General features: G+C 36.6%; 1 protein-coding gene across 2 annotated transcripts in view; it reads right to left on the bottom strand.

Annotated features, from left to right (window-relative positions):
• Positions 1 to 26,394, bottom strand: part of ZBBX (zinc finger B-box domain containing) — a 141,676-nt gene that overhangs the window by 34,043 nt on the left and 81,239 nt on the right. The window contains exons 18-20 of one of the 2 annotated variants that reach the window (XM_030938480.1): positions 22,090 to 22,243; positions 12,162 to 12,278; positions 5,192 to 5,449 (exon numbers count right to left, since the gene is read on the bottom strand). In XM_030938480.1, coding sequence (XP_030794340.1) covers positions 5,192 to 5,449; positions 12,162 to 12,278; positions 22,090 to 22,243 — 529 coding nt within the window. The remainder of the gene's footprint in view (positions 1 to 5,191; positions 5,450 to 12,161; positions 12,279 to 22,089; positions 22,244 to 26,394) is intronic. The other variant, XM_030938483.1, reaches the window with a different exon arrangement.

Below are 26,394 nucleotides of genomic sequence, written 5' to 3'. Positions count from 1 at the left end.
GTTAGGCAAATTGCCTAATAACTGCTCTGCCCAAACTTGTGAGTTGTTTGCACTCATCCAAGCTTTAAAGTGATTGCGGGAAGGAACCATCTATATTGATTCTAAATATGCCTTTGTGATGGCCCATACATTTGGAAAAATTTGGACTAAACAAGGTCTTATTAATAGAAAAAGCCAAGACCTTGTTCACAAGGAGTTAATCACCCAAGTATTATATAACCTTCAGTTGCCCGAAGAAGTAGCTATTGTTCATGTTCCCGGACAACAGAAAAACTTTTCTTTTGAAAGCTAGGGAAACAACTTAGCAGATCAGATAGCCAAGCAGACTGCCTTTTCATCTGGAACACCTGTCTTTCACTTAACCCCTTGTCTTCCCATACTGCAGTCCCTGTCTTCTCAGCCATGGAGAAAGAAAAATTAATAAAAATAGGGGCCAAAGAAAACTCAGAAGGAAAATGGGTATTACCAGGCCAAAGGGAAATGCTATCCAAACCCCTCCTGAGAGAAATCCTGTCTCACTTCCATCAAGAGACCCACTGGGGACCCAAAGCCATGTGTGACGCAGTTCGCAGAGTTCACGGATGTATAGGAATTTATACCTTGACCAAACAAGTCACGGAGAGTTGCTTAATATGTAAAAAAAAAAAAAAAAAAAAAAACAAGTTATAAAGAAATCTCCCTTGGTAGGGAGGAATCCAGGGCTAAGACCATTCCAAAGTATTCAGAGTGACCACACTGAAATGCCCCTAATTGCTCATCTAAAGTATTTGTTATTAATAGTAGATCACCTCGCTCACTGGGTTGAAGCTATTCCCTTTTCAAATGCAATGTCCAATAATGTAGTAAAAGCGCTAAATGAAAATATAGTGCATAGATCCGGACTAACAGAGAACATTGACTCAGACAATGGAACCCATTTCACAGCACACGTCATTAAAAAGTTGTCCCAAGACCTAGACATTAAATGGGAATATCATATACCTGGGCATCCATCTTCATCAGGGAGAGTAGAAAGGATGAATTAAACTTTAAAAGATCACTTAACCAAATTAGTTGTAGAGACTCGGTTACCATGGACCAAATGTCTTCCTATTGTCCTGTTAAGAATCCAAACTGCACCTCGAAAGGATATAGGCCTTTCTCCTTATGAAATGCTCTATGGACTGCCCTATGTACACTCCACTACCTGTATCCCTACATTTGAGACAAAAGATCAATTCCTCAGTAATTGCATATTTGGTCTCTCCTTTACCTTCTCTTCTCTTAAAAGCCAAAGGTCTCATGGTACAGACGCCACCCCTAGAGTTCCTGGTCCATTAGCACCCGCCCAGGGATCACATCCTCCTCAAAAGCTGGAAAGAAGGAAAACTTGAGCTGGCCTGGGAGGGACCCTACCTAGTGCTCCTGACCATTGAAACTGCAGTCCAGACAGCAGAGAAAGGATGGACCCATCACACTCAAGTCAAGAAAGCACCATCACCCCCGAAGTCAAGTGCCATTATTCCAGGGGAAAACCCCCTCAAACTAAAGCTAAGAAAAATTTAACTCTCTTCCATCTATTTTATTACTCTTTCTTCTTTCCTTCTTCCAATGCTGACCACCTTGTCATTAATGTAGCTAAATCAAACACACCCCAAGTTATTACATTTGATGCTTGTCTAGTCATACCCTGTAGAGATCTCCAAAGTCAGAGGGAACTCTCAGCCTCAGAAAAGTATGTCCGCCCCTTTAAAGTGAAAGGCTCCCCCTATCAAGACTCTTGTTCCTTAACAAATATAGAAAAACAAGTCTGTCATAGCTGGAATGATGTCCTGTTGACAACCGAATATCAAGGCTGGACCTCATCAGCGGGTGGTTGTATATCCTTAAAACCATACATTCATTTCACTAAGGAGAGCACCTCCCCTAATTACCAGTATAACCAATGTAATCCCATATAAATTTCTATTCTCATTCCCACATCTACTGATCCTAAACCTACTTTAAGTCGCTTCTATGGCACAGGAGCCAACTTGGCTGCACAGACCTCAGAGAGTCTTTTGAAATGCGTTTTATTAATCCTTCATTCTCTTCACCCCCTTCCTTCTCTTCTCCTTCTGAGCTTTCTTCTAATCAGACTGCCATCTCTTCTGTAGCTAATGATAATACTAAAGTAGATATTGTAGCAGAAGATGATGTAAGGCAAACTTCAGCAATTGAAACACGATATCAAGATGTAAATGCCTGGTTGGAATGGTTCAAATATGCTGTCTCACATTAAATAAAAGCAATTGTTATGCTTGTGCACTCGGCCGTCCAGAGGCCCAGATCATCCCCTTTCCACTCAGATGGTCTCCCAGTTGACTGGGCATGGGCTGCATGGTAGCTCTCTTCCAAGATTCCATGGCTTGGGGCAACAAATCGTGGCAACCTCTCTCTCTGCTAAATCCAAAATCCAACACCCTGTGGGTCAGCCCCCGAGGGCCATTCAGCTTCCATCTTCTGATGTCAATTTCACCTCGTGTCTCTCATAACAGAGGGAGAATTTAGTGTTCCTTGGAAGTTTAGCGGGATGCAGTGATCTTAAGCCTTTACAGGAGCTTATTCATCAGTCTCCCCTTAGTCATCCTCAAGCAGATGTATGGTGGTGTTGTGGTGGACCCTTACTGAACACTCTGTCAGGTAACTGGAGCAGTACTTGCGCTTTTGTCCAATTGGCTATCCCTTTCACCCTGGCATTTCATCAACCAGGAAAAGAAAAAACACAAAGCCATAAAATAAGAGAAGGCCCTTATGGGTCTTTTTACTCTGAAGTTTATTTAGACGCAATTGGAGTCCCACGGGGGGTACCTGATAGGTTCAAAGCCCGAGATCAAATAGCTGCAGGATTTGAATCATTATTTCCATGGGTAACAATTAATAAAAATGTAGATTGGATTAATTATATCTACTATAACCAGCAACGATTTATTAATTACACTAGAGATGCTATCAAAGGAATAGTTGAGCAATTAGGACCTACTAGCCAAATGGTTTGGGAAAATAGAAAGGCCCTAGACATGATGTTAGCTGAAAAAGGTGGAGTTTGTATTATGATCAAAACCCAAAATTGCAACTTTTTCCCAAACAATACTGCCTCCGACAGAAGCATAACAAAGGCCTTACAGAGACTGACTGTTTTGTCCAATGAACTAGCTAAAAATTCTGGAATTGATAGCCTTCTTTCAGGATGGCTAGAAAAATGGTTTGGTAAATGGAAAGGAGTTATGGCCCCAATCTTCACTTCTCTTGCAGTCATGATAGGTGTGTTTATTCTTGTTGGGTGTTGCATCATACCATGCATCCGTGGGCTGGTACAAAGGCTTATAAAGACAACACTCACTAAAACTTCCCTTCGTGTTCCTCCACCCTAATCAGATAAGCCTTTCCTTTTAGAAGACCAAGTTGAACAGCAAAGCCAGGACATGTTAAAAAGGTTTGAAGAGAAGGGATTATAAAAATTTTAAAGGGAGGAATTGTTAGAGACAATGAATCTTTCTGAGTTTCTCTTCAAAAGGTTTAGCCTGTTAACTTCCTTACCCTTTGCTCTCCAACTCAACTTTCTTGTATCTCCTTGCCAACAGTTACAGTTACTGTAAACAGCCTACCTCCTTCCCATGAGTTCTAATCAATAACTCACATCCGTTCCCTTGGTTACCTGTACTCATTGTTTCCTTGAAACTGCATATCTCACATGCTCCATCACTGTACCTCACGTCCGCCTCCCTTCCATATTTAGAAAAATATTTACAAGTAGCCAATCAGACCAGCTCAGATTGTGCGGTCTGACCCCAGCCCATGGGGGAAGAACACAGAAATAGGGATCGTGTTAGGGATATAAAAACCCCCGGTATCCTTTGTTTGGTGTGCATTTGTGATCTTGATTGATAGGAGTGGCACCCTTTTGCAAAAGTAAATTGCCTTACTGAGGAACCTAAATTTATATTCAAGTGCTGTTTCTTTTGCAGCATCAGAAATTCATTTATAACAAGTTCAACTTAATATTTTTGTGGTGGAAAAACATTTATCTGAAATGTATGATTAATTTTAATTTAATTTTTATTTTTCCTTTTATTAAGTTGGTTAAATGTATACTTAAAATATATTATGGAGCGCATAGACCTATTTTTGTAAAATTTTTATCACGTTCCTTCAATCTGTTCATTCTACTAAGTTTATATTCTTATATGTATACTTATATAAACAGTGATGTTTAAAATGATTCTCACTAAATGTTAATAACGGTTATTTTAAGAGTAGTTAGAATTTGTGGTGAGTTTTTATTTCTTTTTTTTTGTATTTTTGTATTGCTTTAATTTTTTCAAAACAAAGATGTATAATTTATAGAGAAATAGCAGTCATTGTTCTAAGATCAATAAAGGAGGAGACCACTAACAGGAGAACAAGGGAAAAGCAAGTATGGAATATATAAGACCAAAGAATTTTCTAGCCTGCCTCTTGGATCTGCAGCTGGCTTCTTTCAAACTGTGTGAGTTCCTTTATGATGCAAATAAAAGATTAATTCCCCTGATGTTTTGCTACTGAGCCAGAACTTTACATGTTCAAGAATATGGCCACTATATTGCTAGACTATGCCCACTGAAGTTGGAAATAAAAGGCACAGGCATAATTTTTCAAGATATGGTTTGTCAACTAGCAGCACTGGCATCACCTGGGTACCTGTTAGATATGCAGAATCTCACCTTACCTGACTACTCAATCGGAATTTACATTGTAACAAGATCCCCTGAAAGATCTGTATAAACATTTAAGTTTGAAAAGCACTGCTTTAAAAGATCTAATGGCTCAGTTTTCCAATAAGGATGTTGAACAGTGGCTTACATAAAGCTATAGAGATTAATCCTATAGTGGGTTTGCAGAAAGGAGAAAAAAAGATTTTTTTCTGTGCACATGAAATTATTCATTCCACAATTTAGCTGTGTTTTATAGGCTATGGGGACCATCTTTGGTGTGGCTGGGCATCCACACATTTTTAAACATATTCAGAGTGGTATCAGGGGATTTCCAGGAAAACAGACACAATGGTTGATGGTTAAAGAAGAAAAGGGAAAGCTTTCTTGTTTGCTGGCTTGTTTTGTTAGCGCAAGACATGAAGAATCAGGCTGAGGGTAGAGTTCATTAGCATTATCGAAAGTGAAAGAAATAGCATTACCTGCAAGAGTTCTCAGCACTTGTAATTCTTTTTCCAAACTGTCTAAGGTACATTGATCAGTAGTGTCATCTAAGGAAAGCTCATTCTGATCAGTAATATCAATATATTCAATTTCTGAAATTTCAGAAGCTGCTCTAGACAATGATTGAGCAGCTGCACTTCTTGATCGACGAGGAGAGGATGAAAGGCAGCTGGAGCTTTCTTTAACAGAGTTGGAAAGTGGAAAATTTGCTGTTGAAGGTCTCTGTGATTTCCGATCTAAAATTAAAAGTAAAAATATTTTAAATCAACTTTTAAAAATTTGAATGAGTAGTTAAAGATACAAGTTACCAGGTCCCTGCACACAGAGAAGTTAAGTTCATGTAACAGAGTTTATGAAAAATTAACTTTGACTATCACCCTTTCTAGCTAACCACATTTTCTTAATTTCAAATTACTTTTCCAATGTCATAAAGAACACTTCTGTGTAATTTTTTCCTAATTTTCCTACATTCAGAGAAAAACAAACTAATTTTAATATTCACAAAGGAAAATATCTATAAACTAAATCAACTTCATAAAGAAACAACACACAATACTATAATGTATTCCAAAGCCAAGCACTACGACATGTGTCTTAAATTCCAGGACAATACCACACTATACCTTGCAAGAAAAAAACCCTTAGAAAAAGCATGTTGCCACCTCCTAGTGAACCAATTTTACTTGATGATCTGTAATTTATTCCTACATTTAAAAATATGGCAACAAAAGAGACTAATTTACAAAATCTATATGAATATTTGGAAAAACACAGGCTTTAAAGAAATTGAGATCACATCTCTAATTTTCCGAAGGATGAGCTCACTCTCTTCTGGAAAAGTTCCAGAAGCACCCATCTCTGTCAGGTTATTATGTTGTTCCGCTAGGACAGTCACTACTTTGTCTTGATCTATTTTGAAAGTCGACTTAGCTGGTTTCTTCAACATGTTTGCTTCTTTCACAGTAGGAAAAAAAAAATCTCTTCAAATCTTATACTAACACAACATAACTAATTTCTAATTTGGTACTTCTCACAAAATATTAATAAGGCCAAGAGAGTTTTCAAGGTACATATTTAAAAATTCATAGGGCAGGTAAATGCTTTAATGTAATAAATTATTGTTCTGATTTAGATAAATATATTTATAGTAAACATAATTATATTATAACTTTGCACTCCCTTAACACAAACTGGCTTTGTAAAACTATTAGGTGAGTTAATGTGCAATTGTCATTATCATAAAAACCCTAATTTGATGGAACCTATGCCATAGAACATTGTTTTCATTCTAGCGACTCAACGAAAAATATAAAATTCAAAAAAGTGACTACAGGCGGTCATGATGTATTAAGTATTTAATGACCATTGAGTTGTTGTTGTTGTTGTGTGTGTGTGTGTTTTTTTTTTTTTTTTTTTTTTGGTTGAGACGCAGTCTTGCTCTGTCACTAGGCTGGAGCGCAGTGGCGCGATCTCGGCTCACTGCAACCTTTGCCTCCCAGGTTCAAGCGATTCTCCTGCCTCAGCCTACCAAGCTGGGATTACAAGCACGTGCCACCACACCCAGCTAATTTTTGTATTTTTTGTAAAGACAGGGTTTCACCATGTTGGCCAGGATGGTCTTGATCTCCAGACCTCATGATCTGCCTGCCTCGCCCTACCAAAGTGGAGTTTGTCTTTTTTTAACTTAAAAAAAAAATCTACTTCAAATGTGTCTAATACTTCAGAAGACTCTGAATACACTATATAATTATTTAAACAATTAAAATTGACCAAGGTAAGTTTCAAAGGGTACCAACTTTAATGAAAATTTCAGAAATCAATTTTTAAAATATTTTTTATTGAAATAAAATTATGAATAAGTTAAAATAAGACTGATCCTTTGTGTCTATTTGTGCTCAGAGAAAAATAAACAGGCTAAAATATGCCTAAGTGTTAAAAACATATATATATATATAATTATCCCTGGGAGTTTTTTTTTTTTAATTTTTATGACTATAAGTTAGAAATGATTTCCTCTTTTATCTATAATATGTAAAGAACCATATTTATAGCAATCAAGAACCAAACTCTCCACGTCTACATAAGGAAGCAATAGTAGGGGCAGTAACAGTAGCCGCACAAGTCAGTTAGTGTAACAATAATTCACAATATAAACCAAAAGTTCTACTCTATGGGGTAAACCACATTTTAGTATCTGTACAATGGTATGTCTCAGTCAAGGTAAAAATTAAAGGAATTTACAACTCTTACTTTTAAAAAAAAAACAAACCAAAGGAAAATGTTATGAGTAAGGACTGGACTTCTGCCAATTCACAGAAATGAAGAAAGAAATATTTAATATAATGTAGATGCCCTTCAGAAAATCTAGAAGAGTACAAACACTTACAAGAACATTTGATTGTCACAGTATTTAAAAGTAATTGATCCCCATTGAGAAAAAGTACACAAAGGACAGGTCAGACTTATGTTTAGCACACAGCAAAGAAACAGAACATCTTTCTTACTGGAAATATGCTCAAAGTGTAATTTAAACTAACTGAAAGACAGAAAGAGATAGAAGAGGCCCCGATTTGATTACTGATTTTGTTATTGCTCTTTTAAGTCAATATATCATTCTTTCTAATGCTTAATATATAAGGGTATAATGTTGCTGTTAAGTTTAAGATATAAGACAACATTAATACTGGCACTAATTAAAAATGCCATGATTGAGGGGATCACTCCATAATTTTTTTAAAAAATCTCAGTTTGTAGATTAAAAGTGTAAGAAGTTACTTCTGGAGTAACATGCACCATCACTGTCAATGTAATAATAAGAAATTATTGATTAGCACTGATCAGTTATATTCTAAATATAACAAAATTAAATTTCCTTGGTGTTAACTACAGAATATATGCAGAATATATGCTCTATGATTACTAATAAACTAAGCCAACTATTGGGAAGATAAAATTCAATAGTGCCTTCAAATTATATGAATGGGTACAACATTACTGGTAAGGATATAAAAAATAGGAGTAATTCGCTGAATACTATTTAATATGATGATAACCGTTACTGCTATTCTAAATACAACATTAGAATTAGGTAAAATGTAACTATAGCAACATGATTTTAGGTAGTGTTTTAATAACAAATAATATTCTTATCAAAAGACCCAGTATTTTGATCTTAAATAAAGTTTGCAAAACACTATTGTCTATTGACATTCTTATTCCACTATATCAACTGCTGAGAATTTATACATAAAAAGAATTCTTAGAAAATACATTTCTCAAAACATATACAAATTTGATTTCACAGCATGGTTAAGTGGAAAGAATATTAAACTAGGTAGCTAAGAATGCTATTGTGTTATCCTATGGAATTAGAAATCAGCTTATGACATGTGAAATACAAAATTCAGGAACTGGATAGTACAATATCTTAAATTTCTTCCAACTCTGAGGACTTATGAATTAATACTCAATAAAATTCAATTATAAACTTATTTATCACCTCCTAAAACTGCCAGGCACTGTGTCAGGATCGGGGTATTCAAAAGTTAATAAGACATTGCCTCTACCCTCAAGTTGCACTCCAAAATAACACACAGTTCTACTAGCCTACTCTGCTAATTGGAAAGCACTTACTGAGAACTTACAATAGGCCAGGCCCTGTTCTATTACTGAAGATACACCAACAAACAGGACAGGCTAGTTCTTGATTTCTTTCCAACCAAGGGTAAGAGAGAGCAGGATAAAAGCTAATAAGATGATGTTAAATAGTGATAGCTTTTACAAGAAAGATAAAAGAAAGTAAATGTGATAGAGGGACTCAAAAGACCAGCACTAGATAGGGTGGTGTCGGAAGGCCTCTCTATGGAGGTAGCATCTGGACTGAGGCTGAATAATGGAAAAGAACCAATCATATGAAGAGTGAGAGAATGGAGAGGGAAATTTCAGAGCATCCTGGATAAGAGATAAGATCTAATTCTAAGGCTAAGAAGTGAGTAAGAGAGTAGCTTAAGAACAGAAAGAAAGCAAATGTGGCTACATTGTAGGAGAAGATGAAGTTAGGAGACATGGGTAGCCAACCAAGGTGTTGCTGTGTGATACATGGTAAGGCATAGTTTTTTCTACTTTCTATAGGAATCCATGGAATGCTTTAGGCAATAGAATGGCATGATACAATATATGGTTTATATTTATGGAAAGTATGATTCACTTCCTATAAGCTGTAAATATCAATACTGTTATGAGTATAAACAACTCAACTCACTGACTATAAATAGTAGAATATAATGGAAATGAATTATAGCAACATGGTTTTGGGAGAAGTAAAAGTGAAAATAGGAGACAAATGAGAGATTAAAGACAAATGACTTGGGCTAATCTTGAATAGTGAAGGTAAAAGTGATTAGAATTGGGCTTGGTTTTAGAGCTGAAATCAGCAGAATCTAAAGATAAATAGGACGCACTGAGTGAGAGGCAAGATGACTCCCAAATTTCAGACTTAATCAATGTTTGGATAGAGTTGCCATTTCCAGAGGCAGGAAGATGGGGTGGAGGAGGATTAAGTTGTGGCAGGGATGGGAAGAATGAATGAACTTGCTGCTAAACACACATAGCACGATGTCTTTACATTCACGGGTTTTTAATTTTTATGGAAATGGGAATTCCATTATATGCTGGCATACAAGATTTCTATAATTTGTGACAGAGCCAGGCAATTTTTAGTTTATTTTAGACCACTATCTCTGTTTAGAAAGCCATTTCCTAACTTCTCTGACTGGTAAATATTGTAACTTTAAAGACTTAACTGAATGTTACCTAGTCTCTAATATCTTGCCAATCTACACTTTTCAATAGCAAGGTTGTTATTTTATCATCCCTATTTCTAAAAAAATACCCCGCTTATATATCTAACTATTATAGCTAATAGGACATATTATCATTAATTACCTATTAATGCCCAAAAGTAAATTACTCATAGCTCTTTTTATAAAACTTACATGTGGTATAGTTTACATATTCACACACACATTTTATATATATCAAAAAATTTATAACACTTTTCTCAAAATAAGGTATTCAGACTGTCTATATTAGTATAACAAGGAGTTGTTGTTGTTCAAAAAATAAATGTAATTTCTTAGGCATTATTTCAGCCTTAATTAATCAGAATCCCTAAGAGTCAGATACAGAAATCTGCATTGCAAGAGGTTTCCCAGGTGATTACACTCATACTGACTTTGGAGAAACTTTATACTGGACTCTAAGCTCTTGAGCAATAGAGATAAGACTTTGTTTTGTATAACCAGTGTCTGGCAGTAGTGCTTCAACAAATTTTTTTTTTTTTTTTTTTTTTTTGAGACGAAGTCTTGCTCTGTCTCCCAGGCTGGAGTGCTGTGGCATGATCTTGGCTTGCTGCAAGCTCCGCCTCCCGGGTTCAAGCAATTATCCCGCCTCAGCCTACCGAGTAGCTGGGACCACAGGCACCCGCCATCACGCCCGGCTAATTTTTTGTATTTTTTAGTAGAAATGGGGTTTCACTGTGTTAGCCAGGATGGTCTCGATCTCCTGACCTCATAATCTGCCTGCTTCAGCCTCTCAAAGTGCAGGGATTACAGGTGTGAGCCACCGTGCCCAGCCAACATATGTTTTTTATAGCAAATTATTGATTTTGACTGATCTGTCCAAATTGATACTTAAAAGCATTTGACTACTGATTTGTAGATTTGTCTTTGTAATAAATTTCTCATAGCATGTATATGAATTTGTTTTCATCAATATACAGTAACTTATAACACTTTGTTCTGATTGTCTCAGAGGGAAGCAATCCAAATTTTTGAAGTTGACATAGACTTTGATGTAAAAATAGGCATCTAATTATAGAGCCAAAAAAAAAAAAACCCATAAACACATTGTTTTCTCCCTAAAAAGTTTTATATCTGACAGATTCTCAACATAAATACAAATGGAAAGGATCTAAGCTAGCCAGAGAGTTTTAATCATAGATTTTAGGGCAAGAGAGACATAATAAATCTTATATAGAGAGACGAATCATATGCAATTAAATTTCTGCCTTGAAGATAGCCTTTAAACCAATGCAAAGAGCCCACTTTCTCAAGTATTCCTCCTGAACTGTGAGCTTAATAAGGTCAGGAAATATTACTTATGTATCTCTTTTATCCTCAGGGCCAAGCCAAGTGCTAATATCCTCAATATATATACTGAATTACCTGAATTCATTAGTTATATACTACAACTTCCTACTTTGGCATAAAGCAAACCCATTACAGCTGTTATAATGGGATAACAGTAATGTTCTAATAATACTAGTGATTTTAATGATGTCATATACTCTGTATAAACTCATTAGGAAAGTATTAAAATAGACATTCAGTATGTCAAAAGAATTATTCTATGGAAAATCTTATAATTACTTTGTTTAGAGAATAGAGTTAATGAACTGAAATGAAGAGTCCAGGGTCAGTACATACAGAATTATATTTAGAACTAAGCTTTCTGAATCCCAGCAATAAGCATCTTAACCTAAATAAATCATTTCACATATGGTTCTGTCTGATCATAATATAGGTAAAGAGTATGCAAAATCTGGTATAAACATACTGCTTCCTGAGTGAGTAATGAAACTGAGTACGTATTTCATAAGGATTGTTCAAAATATGTCATACTCTTAACTACACTTTGCAAATATTATTTCCTAATACATTGTTATAGAAAATAATTAAGATGATAATTCACGCCTTTGGAAAAATGAGTACACTTATTTTTGTGCTTTGGGTTTGGAAGAAAAGTTGAGAACATTTAGTTAAAATGAATGAATTTAAATTACAGAACTTCAAAAACTAAATTTCAGGTGCCTACTAAACTGCTAATAAAGCTAACTACTAAAGAAAGTAAGCTGCCAACATGGCACCGCCGCCTTTGAGTCAATGTTACCCATCTTTTGCTGTTTTCTACTTGATGATGGACTCTGAGCACCCTGCAGAACACCCAAGACAATTGCATTATCAGCATGTTCACTTAAGCTATGGTCTGGAATCCATTCTCTGTCTTCTGAAATTGAAAAATAATAAGATAATATAAAGTTTAAAAAGAAGAAAATCAATTTTATTAGTTTTGTATTTATGTCTTACTGGACAATATTTAACTGAATAAAGAATATTTATAACAGTGATATATATTATGAAATATAAAATCTTATTACAAAATAAAAATCATTAAATTAAAATATTTTAATTTTAAAAATTTAAAAAGTATAGACTGGGTGTGCTGGCTTACGCCCATAATCCCAGCACTTTGGGAGGCCGAAGCAGATGGATCACCTGAGGTCAGGAGTTTCAGAGCAGCCTGGACAACATGGTGAAACCTTGTCTCTACTAAAGATACAAAAATTAGCCAGGCATGGTGGTGTGTGCCTGTAGTCCCAGCTACTTGGGAGGCTGAGGTAGGAGAATGACTTGAACCCAGCAGGTGGAGGATGCAGTGAGCTGAGATCATGCCATTGAACTCCAGACTGGGCAACAAGAGAGTGAAACTCCATCTCAAAAAAAAAAAAAAAAAAAAAAAAAAAATATTAAAAAAGTATATAACAATGCAACACAAAGTATTATTGTTTCTACATGAATAAACACATTTGAATACATAAGATGCCTAAGAATATAGATGTCATCAAGATCTAGCTTTCAAAATGGAAACCAAAAAGTCATGAAGAGAAGATAGTCAAATAGGAATAGCTCCAGTCTGTAGCTCCCAGTGATACTGACACAGAAGGTGGGTTTTCTGCATTTCCAACTGAGGTACCTCTCACTGGGACTGGTTCATCTCATTGGGTCTGGTTGGACAGTGGGTGCAGCCCAAGAAGGGCAAGCTGAAACAGGGCATGGTGTCACCTCATCTGGAAAGGCAAGGGGTTGGGGAACTCCCTCTCCTAGCCAAGGGAAGAAATTAGGGACTGTACCGTGCACTCTGGTTCTGATACTGCACTTTTCCCATGGTCATCACAACTCTCAGACCAGGAGATCCCTTCCAGTGTCTACACCACTAGGGACCTGAGTTTCCAGCACAAAACTGGGCGGCCACTTGAGCAGACACCAAGTTAGCCATGGGAGTTTAATTCTCATACCCCAGTGACACCTGGAACACCAGTGAGACAGAACCATTCACTCCTCTGGAAAGGGGGCTGAAGCCAGGGAGCCAAGTGCTCTGGCTCATCAGGTCCCACCCCCATGGAGCCCAGCAAGCTAAGATCCACTGGCTAGAAAGTCTCATGGCCAGCACAGCAGTCTGAGCATGACCTGGGATGCTGGAGCGTGGTGAGGGGAGAGGTGTCTGCCATTGCTGAGGCTTGAGTAGGCGGTTTTACCCTCACAGTGTAAACAAAGCCGCTAGGAAGTTCAAACTGGGTGGAGCCCATGGCAGCTCAGCAAGGCCACTGTGGCCAGATTGCCTTCTCAAGTTTCCCTCTCTGAAAAAAAAAGGCAGCAGCCCCAGTCAGAGACTTATAGATAAAACCTCCATCTCCCTGGGATAGAGCACCTGGGGGAAGGGGCGGTTGTAGGCACAGCTTCAGCAGACTTAAACGTCCCTGCCTGGCCGCTCTGAAGAGAGCAGCAGATCTCCCAGCATAGTGTTTGAGCTCTGATAAGGGACAGACTGCTCCTCAACTGTATCCTGACTGGTAGACAACTCCCAGTAGAGGATGACAGACACCTCTTACAGGAGAGCTCTGGCTGGCATCTGGTGGGTGCCCCTCTGGGATGAAGCTCCCAGAGAAAGGAACAGGCAGCAATCTTTGCTGTTCTGCAGCCTCCACTGGCGATACCCAGGCAAACAGGGTCTGGAGTGGACCTCCAGCAAACTCCAACAGACCTGCAGCAGAGGGGCTGAACTGTTAGAAGGAAAACTAACAAACAGAATGGAATAGTATCAACATCAACAAAAGGAACATCCACTCAGAGACCCCATCTGAAGATCACCGACTTCAAAGACCAAAGTTAGATAAATCCATGAAGATGGGGAGAAACAAGTGCAAAAGGGCTGAAAATTCCAAAACCTGAATGCCTCCTCTCCTCCAAAGGATCACAACTCCTAGCCACCAAGGGAACAAAACTGCATGGAGAATGAGTTTGATGAATTAACAGATGTAGGTTTCAGAAGGTGGGTAATAACAAACTCCTCCCAGCTAAAGGAGCATGTTCTAACCCAATGCAAGGAAGCTAAGAACTCTGAAAAAAAGTTAGTAGAATTGCTAACTAGAATAAATAGAGAAGAACATAAATAACCTGCTGGAGCTGAAAAACACAGCACAAGAACTTCATGAAGCATACACAGTAGCTGAATAGATCAAGTGGAAGAAAGGCTATCAGAGATTAAAGATCAACTCAATAAAATAAAGCAAGAAGACAAGGTTAGAGAAAAGAGTGAAAAGAAATGAACAAAGCCTCCAAGAAATATGGGACTATGTAAAAAGACCAAATCTACATTTGATTGGTGTACCTGAAAGTGACTGGGAGAATGGAACCAAATTGAGAAACACTCTTCAGGATATTATCCAGGAGAACTTCCCCAACCTACCAAGACAGGCCAACATTCAAATTCAGCAAAGGGAGGCCCATCAGACTAATTGCAGATCTCTTGGCAGAAACCCTACAACCCAGAAGAGAGTCAGGATCAATATTCAACATTCTTTTTTTTTTTTTTTTTAGACGGAGTCTCGCTCTGTCGCCCAAGCTGGAGTGGTGTAGTGGCCGGATCTCAGCTCACTGCAAGCTCCGTCTCCTGGGTTTACGCCATTCTCCTGCCTCAGCCTCCCGAGTAGCTGGGACTACAGGCACCCACCACCTCGCCTGGCTAGTTTTTTTTTTTTGTATTTTTTAGTAGAGACGGGGTTTCACCAGGTTAGCCAGGATGGTCTTGATCTCCTGACCTTGTGATCCACCCATCTCGGCCTCCCAAAGTGCTGGGATTACAGGCTTGAGCCACCGCGCCCGGCCTCAACATTCTTAAAGAAAAGAATTTTCAACCCAGAATTTCACATCCAGCCAAACTAAGCTTCATAAGCAAAAGAGAAATAAAACCATTTACAGACAAGCAAATGCTGAGAGATTTGCCACCAGGCTGGCCTTACAAGAGCTTCTGAGGGAAGCACTAAACATAGAAAGGAACAAACAGTACCAGCCACTGCAAAAACCTACCAAATTGTAAAGACTTTTGATGCTATGAAGAAACTGCATCAACGAATGGGCAAAATAAACAGATAGCATAATAACAGCAGGATCAAATTCACACATAACAATATTAACCTTAAATGTAAATGGGCTAAATGCTCCAATTAAAAGACACAGACTTACAACGTGGATAAAGAGTCAAGACCCATCAATGTGCTGTATTCAGGAACTTCATTTCATGTGCAAAGACACACATAGGTTCCAAATAAAAGAATGGAGGAAATTTTACCAACCAAATGGAAAGCAGAAAATAAGCAGGGGTTGCAATCCTAGTCTCTGATAAAACAGACTTTAAACCAACAAAGATCAAAAGAGACAAAGAACACCATTACATAATGGTAAAGGGATCAATGCAACAAGAAGAGCTAACTATCCTAAATATATATGCACCCAATACAAGCGCACACAGATTCATAAAGCAAGTTATTGGAGACTACAAAGAGATGCAGACTGCTACACAATAATAGTGGGAGATTTTAACACCCCACTGTCAATTTTAGAGAGATCAATGAGACAGAAAATTAACAAGGATACCCAGGACTTGAACTCAGCTCTGGAACAAGTAGACCTAATAGACATCTACAGAACTCTCCACCCCAAATCAATGGGATATACATTATTCTCAACACCGCATCACACTTATTCTAAAATTGACCACATAATTGGAAATAAAACACTCCTCAGCAAATGCAAAATAATGAAAAGCATAACAAACAGTCTCTCAGACCATAGTGCAATCAAGTTAGAACTCGGTATTAAGAAATTCACTCAAAACTGCACAACTACATGAAAACTGAACAATCTGATCCTGAATGACTACTGGGTAAATAACAAAATGAAGGCAGAAATGAAGATGTTCTTTGAAACCAATGAGAACAAAGACACAGTGTACCAGAATCTCTGGGACACATTTAAAGCAGTGTGTAGAGGGAAATATATAGCACCAAATGCCCACAAGAGAAAGCTGGAAAGATCTAAAATGGACATGCTAGCATCACAATTAAAAGAACTAGAAAAGCAAGAGCAAACAAATTCAAAAGCTAGCATAAGACAAGAAATAACTAAGATCAGAGCAGAACTGAAGGAGATAGAGACATGAAAAACGCTTCAAAAAACCAATGAATCTGGGAGCTGTTTATTTGAAAAGATCAACAAAGTAGATAGACCACTAGCCAGACTAATAAAGAAGAAAAGAGAGAAGAATCATATAGATGCAATAAAAAATGATAAAGGGGATATCACCACCGATCCGACAGAAATACAAACTGCCATCAGAGAATACTATAAACACCTCTATGCAAATAAACTAGAAAATCTAGAAGAAATGGATAAATTCCTGGACACTTACACCCTCCCAAGATTAAACCAGGAAGAAGTCAAATCCCTGAATAGACCAAAAACAAGTTCTGAAATTGAGGCAGCAATTAATTGCCTACCAACCGAAAAAAGTCCAGGACCAGATGTATTTACAGCAGAATTCTACCAGAGGTACAAAGAGGAGCTGGTACCGTTCCTTCTGAAATGATTCCAAAAAATAGAAAAAGAGGGACTTCTCCCTGACCTATTTTTATGAGGCCAGCATCATCCTGATACCAGAACCTAACAGAGAGACAACAAAAAAAGAAAATTTCAGACCAATATCCCTGAAGAACATCTATGCGAAAATCCTCAATAAAATACTGGCATACCCAATCCAGCAGCACATCAAAAAGTTTATCCACCACGATCAACTCGGCTTCATCCCTGGGATGCAAGGCTTGTTCAACATATGCAAATCAATGAATGTAATCCATCACATAAAGAGAACCAATGACAAAAATCATGACTATATGACTATCTCAATAGATGCAGAAAAGGCCTTCAACAAAATTCAACAGCACTTCATGCTAAAAACTCTTAATAAAACTTGATATTGATGGAACATATCTCAAAATAATAAGAGATATTTATGACAAACCCACAGCCAATATCATACGGAATGGGCAATACCTGGAAGCATTCCCTTTGAAAATTGGCACAAGACAAGGATGCCCTCCCTCACCACTCCTATCCAACATAGTATTGGAAGTTCCGGCCAGGGCGATCAGGCAAGAGAAAGAAATAGAGTATTCAGTTAGGAAAAGAGGAAGTCAAATTGTCTGCAGATGACATGATTGAAAACCCCATTGTCTCAGCCCAAACCTCCTTAAGCTGATGAGCAACTTCAGCAAAGTCTCAGGATACAAAATCACTGTGCAAAAATCACAGGTTTTCCTATATATCCCTAACAGACAAACAGAGAGCCAAATAATGAGTGAACTCCCATTCACAATTACTACAAAGAGAGTAAAATACCTAGGAATACAACTTACAAGGGATGTGAAGAACCTCTTCAAGGAGAACTACAAACCACTGCTCAAGGAAACAAGAGAGGATACAAACAAGTGGAAAAGCATACCATGCTCATGGATAGGAAGAATCAATATCATGGAAATGGCCACACTGCTGAAAGTAATTTTTATTTTCAATCCTGTCCCCATCAAGCTACCATTGACTTCTTCACAGAATTGGAAAAAAACTACTTTAAATATCATATGGAACCAAAAAAGAGCCCACATGGCCAAGACAATCCTAAGCAAAAAGAACAAAGCTGGAGGCATCACACTACCTCACTTCAAACGATAATACAAGGCCACAGTAACCCAAAACAGCATTGTACTGGTACCAAAACAGATACATAGACCAATGGAATAGAACAGAGGCCTCAGAAATTATACCATACATCTACAACCATCTGATTTTTTTTACAAACCTGGCAAAAACAAGTAAAAGTAAAGGATTCCCTATTTAATAAATGGTGTTGGGAAAACTGGCTAGCAATAGGCATAAAATTGAAACTGGATCCCTTCCTTACACCTTATACAGAAATTAACTCAAGATGGATTAAAGAGTAAAAGCTATAAAAACCCTAGAAGAAAACCTGGCAATACCATTCAGGACATAGGCATGGGCAAAGGCTTCATGACTAAAATACCAAAAGCAATGGCAACAAAAGCCAAAATAGACAAATGGGATCTAATTAAGCTAAAGAGCTTCTGCACAGCAAAGAAGCTATCATCAGAGTGAACAAGCAACCTACAGAATGGGAGAAAAATTTTGCAATCCATCCGTTGGACAAATGGCTAATATTCAGAATCTAAAAGGAACTTAAACAAATTTACAAGAAAAAAACAAACAACCCCATCAAAAAGTGGGTAAAGGATATGAACAGACATTTCTCAAAAGAAGACATTTATGCAGCCAACAAACAAGCAAACAAACAAAAAGTTTATCATCACTGGTCATTAGAGAAATACCAATCAAAACCACAGTGAGATACCATCTTACGCCAGTTAGAACGGTGATCATTAAAAATTCAGGAAACAATAGATGTTGGAGAGGATGTGGAGAAATAGGAGTTCTTTTACACTGTTGGTGGGAGTGTAAATTAGTTCAACCATTGTGGAAAACAGTGTGGTAACTCCTCAAGGATCTAGAACTAGAAATACCATTTGACCCAGCAATTTCATTACTGGGTATATACCCAAAGGATTATAAATCATTCTATTATAAAGACAGATGCACACATATGTTTGTTGCAGCACTGTTCACAATAGCAGACTTGGAACCAACCCAAATGCCCATCAGTGATAGACTGGATAAAGAAAATGTGGTACATTTACACCATGGAATACTATGCAGCCATAAAAAAGGATGAGTTCATGTCCTTTGCAGGGATGTGGATGACACTGGAAACCATCATTCTCAGCAAATATCACAAGAACAGAAAACCAAATACCACATGTTCTCACTCATAAGTGGGATTGAACAATGAGAACACATGGACACATCACACTGGGGCCTGTCAGGGCGTGGTGGGATAAGGGAGGGATAGCATTAGGAGAAATACCTAATATAGTGATGGGTTGATGGGTGCAGCAAACCACCATGGCACATGTATACCTATGTAACAAACCTGCATGTTCTTCACATGTACTCCAGAACTTAAAGTAAAATTCAAAAAAAAAAAAAAAATGAAGAAACAAAAAATTGGAATATATATAACTAGTAAGGAGGTTAAATCTGTAAGAAAGAATTTGCCAATAAAGAAAAGTCCTGAACCTAATTGCATCACTGGTGAGTTCTATCACACATTTGAAGAAATAACGCCAGTCCTCAAACTTTTCCAAAAGATTGAAGAGGAGGGACACCAACTCAAACTGCGAGTCTACACCTACACTGATACTAATGCCAAACAAAGACACTACAAGTAAAGAAAACATCAGAACAATATCATTTATAATCAGTGATGTAAAAATCTTCAAAGTAATAAACAAACCAAATTCAGCAGCATATTAAAAAGGGTTATACATCATGATCAAAAAACATTTATTTCTGAAATGTAAGGATGGTTCAGCATACGAAAATCCATCAATGTAGTATACCACATTTAGAGTGAAAGAAAAGAAAAAAAAACACATAATCATCCCAATTTATGCAGAAAAAGCATTTGACAAAATCCAACACACTTTTATGATAAGAACACCTAACAAACTAGGAATAAACGGGAAATACCTCTACATAATAAAAGTAATATGTTAATAAACCACAGCAAACATGAAACTCAATGGTGAAAAAAAGAACAATTCCTAAGATCTAGAGCAAGGCAAGGATGACTGCTTTTGCTACTTCTATTCAATATAAGTAGCCAGAACAGACAAGAAAAAGAAATAAAAGACATTTGAATTAGAAAGGAGGAAGTAACATTATCTTTGTTCACAGGTGATGTGATCGTATATGTAGAAGACACTAAAGATTACACAAAAGTATGTTAAAATAAATGAAATCAGCAAAGTAGTAGATACAAAGTCAATAGGCAAATACCAATTGTATTTCTATACGCTAACAATGAACAATCTGAAAAGGAAATTAAAGGAACAATTCCATTCACAATAGCATCAAAAAGAAACAAACTTAGAAATCAACATAACCAAGGAGGTGAAAGACTTATGCAATGAACACTATAAAACATTGCCGAAAGAAACTAAAGAAGACACACATAAAGGGAAACATATCTTATATTCATGAACTGGAGGAGTCAATAGTGCTAAGGTGCCAATGTTACCCAAAGTGATCTACATATTCAATATAATCCCTATCAAAAACTCAATGATGTTTTTTATAGAAATAAAAAAAAAAAACCATCATAAAATTCGCATGCAATCACCAGGGACCCTGAATAGCCAAAACAATATTAAAAACAGGAGCAAAGCTGGAAGACTCACACTTCCTGATTTCAAAACTTATTACAAAGATACTGTAATCAAAACAGTGTGATACTGGTACAAAGACAGACATATAGACCAATGAAATGCAGTAAACAACCCAGAAATACATCCTCACATATATGATCAAATTACAATTATTTGAAAAAAATTATACTTATGGTATAAAACATATTTTGAAATATGTACATATCGTGGAATTGCTAAATCAAGTTAGTTAACATATATCTCAACTCACCAATAATTTTTGTGTGTGTGTGGTGAGAAAACTTAAAGTCTACTCTCTTAGCCAAATAATTTTTGACAAGGGTGCCTAGACCATTCAATGGGGGAAAGAAAGGTCTTTTCAACAAATGGTGCTGGAAAACTTGATATCCATTGCAAAATAATGAATCTGGAATTTTAATACTATGTACAAAAATAAACTCAAATCGATCAAAGATCTAAATGTAAAACCTGAAACTACAAATACCTTAGAAGTATAGACCCATGACATTGGCTTTGGAAATGAATTATTAAATATGACATTGAAGGAACAGGCAAGAGCAACCACAAAAATAGACAAATTGGACTTTATAAAAATTGGAAAAAGTTACATCAAAAGATACTATCAACAGAGTGAAAAGGCAATCCACAGAATGGGAGGAAATAGTTACAAATAATATATCTTATGAAGAAGTAGTATCCAGAATATAATAAGGAACTCCTATAACTCAACAACGAAAAAACAAATAATCCAATTAAAATATGAGCTAAGAAATTGAATAGACATTTCTCCAAAGAGTATATACAAATGACTTAACAAGCACATGAAAAGATGCTCAACATTACTGATCATGAGGAAAATGCAAATCTAAGCTACAATATTATACCACCTCAGACCCGTGAGGATGACTACTCTCCCCCGCCCCTGCCAAAAAAAGAAAAGAACAAGTATTGACAAGAATGCGTAATAATCGGAACTTTTGTGCACTATTGGCAGTAATGTAAAACACCAACCAGATGGTGGCATATACTACTTACATGCCTTGCAGAACTCTGAGCCAAATAAACTTCTTTTATTTATAAATTATCTAGCCTTGGTTATTCCTTTGTAGCAACACTAAAAGGTCTAAAATAACTACACTTCTAAATGCTAAAAATAATCTTTCCTAGTTTCATTATAAGTCATAGCTTCTCACATTCTGATAGTAACCTTAAATGTAAATATATAGCAACTAATACAAGGTCAATAATTTTAGGCAAGAAGAAAATGATTTTATCCATTGAACAGAACTGCCCAGTGTTTCCTAAGATGAGAACAGACTGTTTTAGAAAAATAAGCTAGAACTGTACCTGCAAGTGTAATCCTAGTACTGGAATTGTTGCATGCTAAACGATGAGAAGGAAATAAGTTGAGTCTTTCATTTGTATCAAAAATAAAGAATCTCTCAAGTCCTTGATATTGTTTTGTTATAGGCTTCCTTCTGCAGGCTATTTCTTGTAACAACTAAGAAACAAAATATTCAACATTATAAAGTTTATTTTCTAACTCATTAACACAAACAAGCATATTCATTTATCAGATACCTACCATATACTTGGCACAAATTCTTCCCTCATCAAGTTTAGTTTCTAACAGTGGAGACAAATAGTAACAAAACATTTTTATATATAGTAAGTTCTAACTACCGTTAGAGTGATTCTCTGAAAGTTGATATTAATCCAAAGAGGACAGAAGTTCATGAAATAAAATATTTTTTTTTCTCTTTCTTCCTTTATTTTCATCCCTCAGTGTCCTTGTACATAAATTATCCTGGAATTCAGAGTTATTTTCACATGCAGTGGCTGTGAACTAGTGTCTTTGTCTATACATAAAATAATTTCAAAATTGAAGGTAAAATACCAATGGGAAATATCTGACCTGACAATGGTCATGGAAAAAAATGTAAGTTGACAAAACACTCATCATGAAGCAAATATACAAGTAGGAAACTGAAGCAAGAGGAAGATAAGTAATTTTTGAAGTTTATATAGCTAGAAACTAGCAGACCTAGGCTTTGAATACAGGTCTGCCTGATTTGAAACCTAGACTTATCCTGCCACCCTATTAATTCATTTTTACACGTTCTTATTCTAGAATTGAATATAACTGGGATTTTAAAAAATGTGAATCCAGTAGAAACAGATTAGGAATTCATTAGTAATAGCTCTAGATGAGGTTATAGTATAATCAGAGTAGCTATCAGTTTTTAACAATTCCCTAATGAATCTAATCTAATTAATGCCCAAATATAGTCTGTTCCAATAAATCAATGTAAACCAAATTACTTTAATTTTATATAAATTTATAAATTATATAAATGAGATCATATTAAAGAACAAAGGTAGTGACCAATAAAGCATGTCATTCAAAGACAAATCCAAATCCAAAATTCTCAGCACATATTCCCTGGCCCTCCCAGACACTGATAAACAATTATAGAATTCTTTCCACTCTAGTGAAGCTTATATTTGAATTATGCAATTGCAAATCTGGAAGAGTTTTGAATGTCTTGGTTTATAGATAAAAATCCTAAAATAGTTATGTTTTATACTTTTAGCACAAACTTACAAAGTTAACTATTGATAGTTTTAGAGCCAGAACAAAGGACCCCTGACTAGTCCATTGTTTTCCTAGCTACTGCCCTACAAATTAGTACTTAATTCTGTAGGAAGTTCCACCTTACACAGAAATCATTTTCTAAAAACTGAAGTACAAAATAAACAATTTTATACTCAATTTGGATGGAGCACAATAGATTTATAAGTAGTTTCTTCTGATGGAATGACTTCTACTAGGACAGAAAAAGAGTAAAATAGGTTCAGGTATAGTTCTTAGGAATGAAAAGAAAGTAGATTCAACCACTTTATTCAGAAGCAGGAACTCAGTCTGCAAACGGTGAAGCACCAATTCTGATGGCCACTTCAGAAAGCTCTATTTTACAGCTCCCTTCCATCTGTTTTTCACCTTTTGTTTTGCAACTCTTCAAATTCTCTTGCGATCCAACAACTTAATTCTTTACAGAGATTGGCCATCTCCCATAATAAGATGCTCAGGAGAACCTTCGACACTCAGCTTAAGTCCTGTCTTACCAGTGGTGGACAATGTCTGTGAAACTATTTACACTTTTTTATTCATCAGATATAATTACCTAGGAATGGATTAAAACATTCTTTATTTTATTTATATAAGGGGCAATCCTGGAGTTAGAAACCCATTAGTTTGTTGAGAACACTTCTAAAATCCTATGACAGATTATTCCTGAAAAAACTTCAAATCTCTCAATCCAATATCCCCCATGAGGAAAAGGCAATCTTTACATAACACTATTTTATTACTGTCCAGGACTACATTTAGTCTCACCTAATTGAAAAAAACAATAACCATGTAAGCCATTTTACAACAGTCACTGGCTTTTGATTATGTCAGCAGGTTTGAGCTGCTGAGAACTTTATGGATCCTATGCACTTAAATACTCATTCAGATTGTTTCCTGAACTAGCTCTGTCAGAACATATTTTATACTGAGCAATATTTTATACTGAGCAATGGATAGTCTTAAATTGAATAAAACAAGAACGTATCCCAGCCACACACACATTCTCTTTTTTTTTTTTTTTAGATGGAGTCTCACCCTGTCACCCAGGCTGGAGTGCAATGGCACAATCTCAGCTCACTACAACCTCCGCCTCCCGGGTTCAAACGGTTCTCCTGCCTCAGCCTCCTGAGTGGTTGGGATTACAGGTGCCTGCCACCACGCCCAGCTAATTTTTGTATTTTTAATAGAGACGGGGTTTTACCATGTTGGCCAGGCTGGTCTCGAACTCCTGACCTTGTGATCCACCCACCTCAGCCTCCCAAAGTGCTGGGATTACAGGGGTGAGCCACAGCGCCCAGACTTTTTTAAAAAAAGAAAAGAAAAGAAAAGAAAAAAACAGAAAAAAAAAACAAAAAACCAACAACTTCTAAGTTCAGGGGTACTTGTGCAGGTCTGTTATATAGGTAAATTTGTGTCATGGAGATTTATTGTACAGATTATTTCATCACCCAGGCATTAAGCCTAGTACCCACTAGTTATTTTTTCTAATTCTCTCCTCCCACTCATCACCCTCTGACAAGCCCCAGTGTATGCTGTTCCCCTCTGTATGTTCATGTCACACACCTTCCTTTTAAGAAACATCTAAACCTAATGACACTCCTGTTACATTAATTGAATAGGGTAGCATGTAATAACACATGAAAGAAGTAAAAGAACCCTTCTGTAAATTATTGGTGCTATGTAGGTCACAGCTGTCCTGACAGACTCTGATCAGTTGAGAGTAGACCAGGAAGTCGATGGGATGCAAATCATCAGACTATCTCACTAAATGAAAGTTTCCCTGGATTGGATAAATAGGCAGGGCCTGAGGGCAATACATATTTCCTTATCCTCTCCTGCTGAATTGAAGAGAATGACAGGAAAGAATTTTTCCAGTGAATTCCTTTGAGTTTATGATTGCTTTATTACTTTTGAGTCAGATTCATAGTTTATTAATTTTTACTTTTTTCTTGCATTTGGGATTATAAATTTCTCAGTTAAGTAGTATTTGAGCTTCATCCTATACATTATTTATCTGTGATGTTTTTGCTTACATTCAGTTCTAAATATTTCTACCTTCTATTTTAACTTTTTTCATTAACCTAGACATATTTGGCCCGGCGCAGTGGCTCACGCCTGTGATCCCAGCACTTTGGGAGGCTGATGCGGGCGCATCACGAGGTCAGGAGATGGAGACCACCCTGATTAACATGGTGAAACCCCGTCTCTACTAAAAATACAAAAAATTAGCCGGACGTAGTGGTGAGCGCCTGTAGTCCCAGCTACTCAGGAGGCTGAGGCAGGAGAATGGCGTGAACCCGGGAGGCGGAGCTTGCAGTGAGCCTACATCGCACCACTGTACTCCAGCCTGGGCGACAGAGCGAGACTCCGTCTCAAAAAAAGAAAAAAAAATAAAATTAAAATAAATAAATAAATAAATAAATAAATAAATAAATAAATACCTAGACATATTTGAATTGTATTAATTTTGTTAGCATGTTGATATCAATTTATAATTTATTGTATTATGATTGGAAAACACTGTGTGTAATATGATTTCTTTAGCATTTGTTGAAACTTCCTTTGTGGATTTATTTTTGTAATATGTTGTAACATGTATTTTGCAAATGTTCCATGTGTTCTCGCAAAGAACACACATTCTCTAATTATTGAGTATGTGGTTTTAAATATGCTCTTTAAGCTTATTTGTATTGATCAAATCTTCTCTATCTTTATTAATAGAAAATCATATTGGATTGATGGATCTGTCAATAATACCATGTGATTTTGTCCATTTTTGCTACAATATATCTGAGGCTATATTGATAGGTACACACAAATTCAGATTTTCTTTAATCTTCCTATTAGTTGATTTTAACATCTACACAATGGTCCCCTTTACCCCGATAATGTTTTATTACCTTAAATTTTTATTTATTTTTTAATTAGTGCTTGCCTTTACTCTGAAATTCCTCCCCGCCACCCCATGTTTTAAGCAGGTTTCTGGTAAAATAACTATACACACACACACACTGTCCACA

This window comes from Rhinopithecus roxellana, chromosome 1 (genome assembly GCF_007565055.1).
Source record: "Rhinopithecus roxellana isolate Shanxi Qingling chromosome 1, ASM756505v1, whole genome shotgun sequence".
In the NCBI taxonomy this organism is placed as follows: Eukaryota; Metazoa; Chordata; class Mammalia; order Primates; family Cercopithecidae; genus Rhinopithecus; species Rhinopithecus roxellana.
This window is presented reverse-complemented; position numbering and strand designations above follow the sequence as displayed.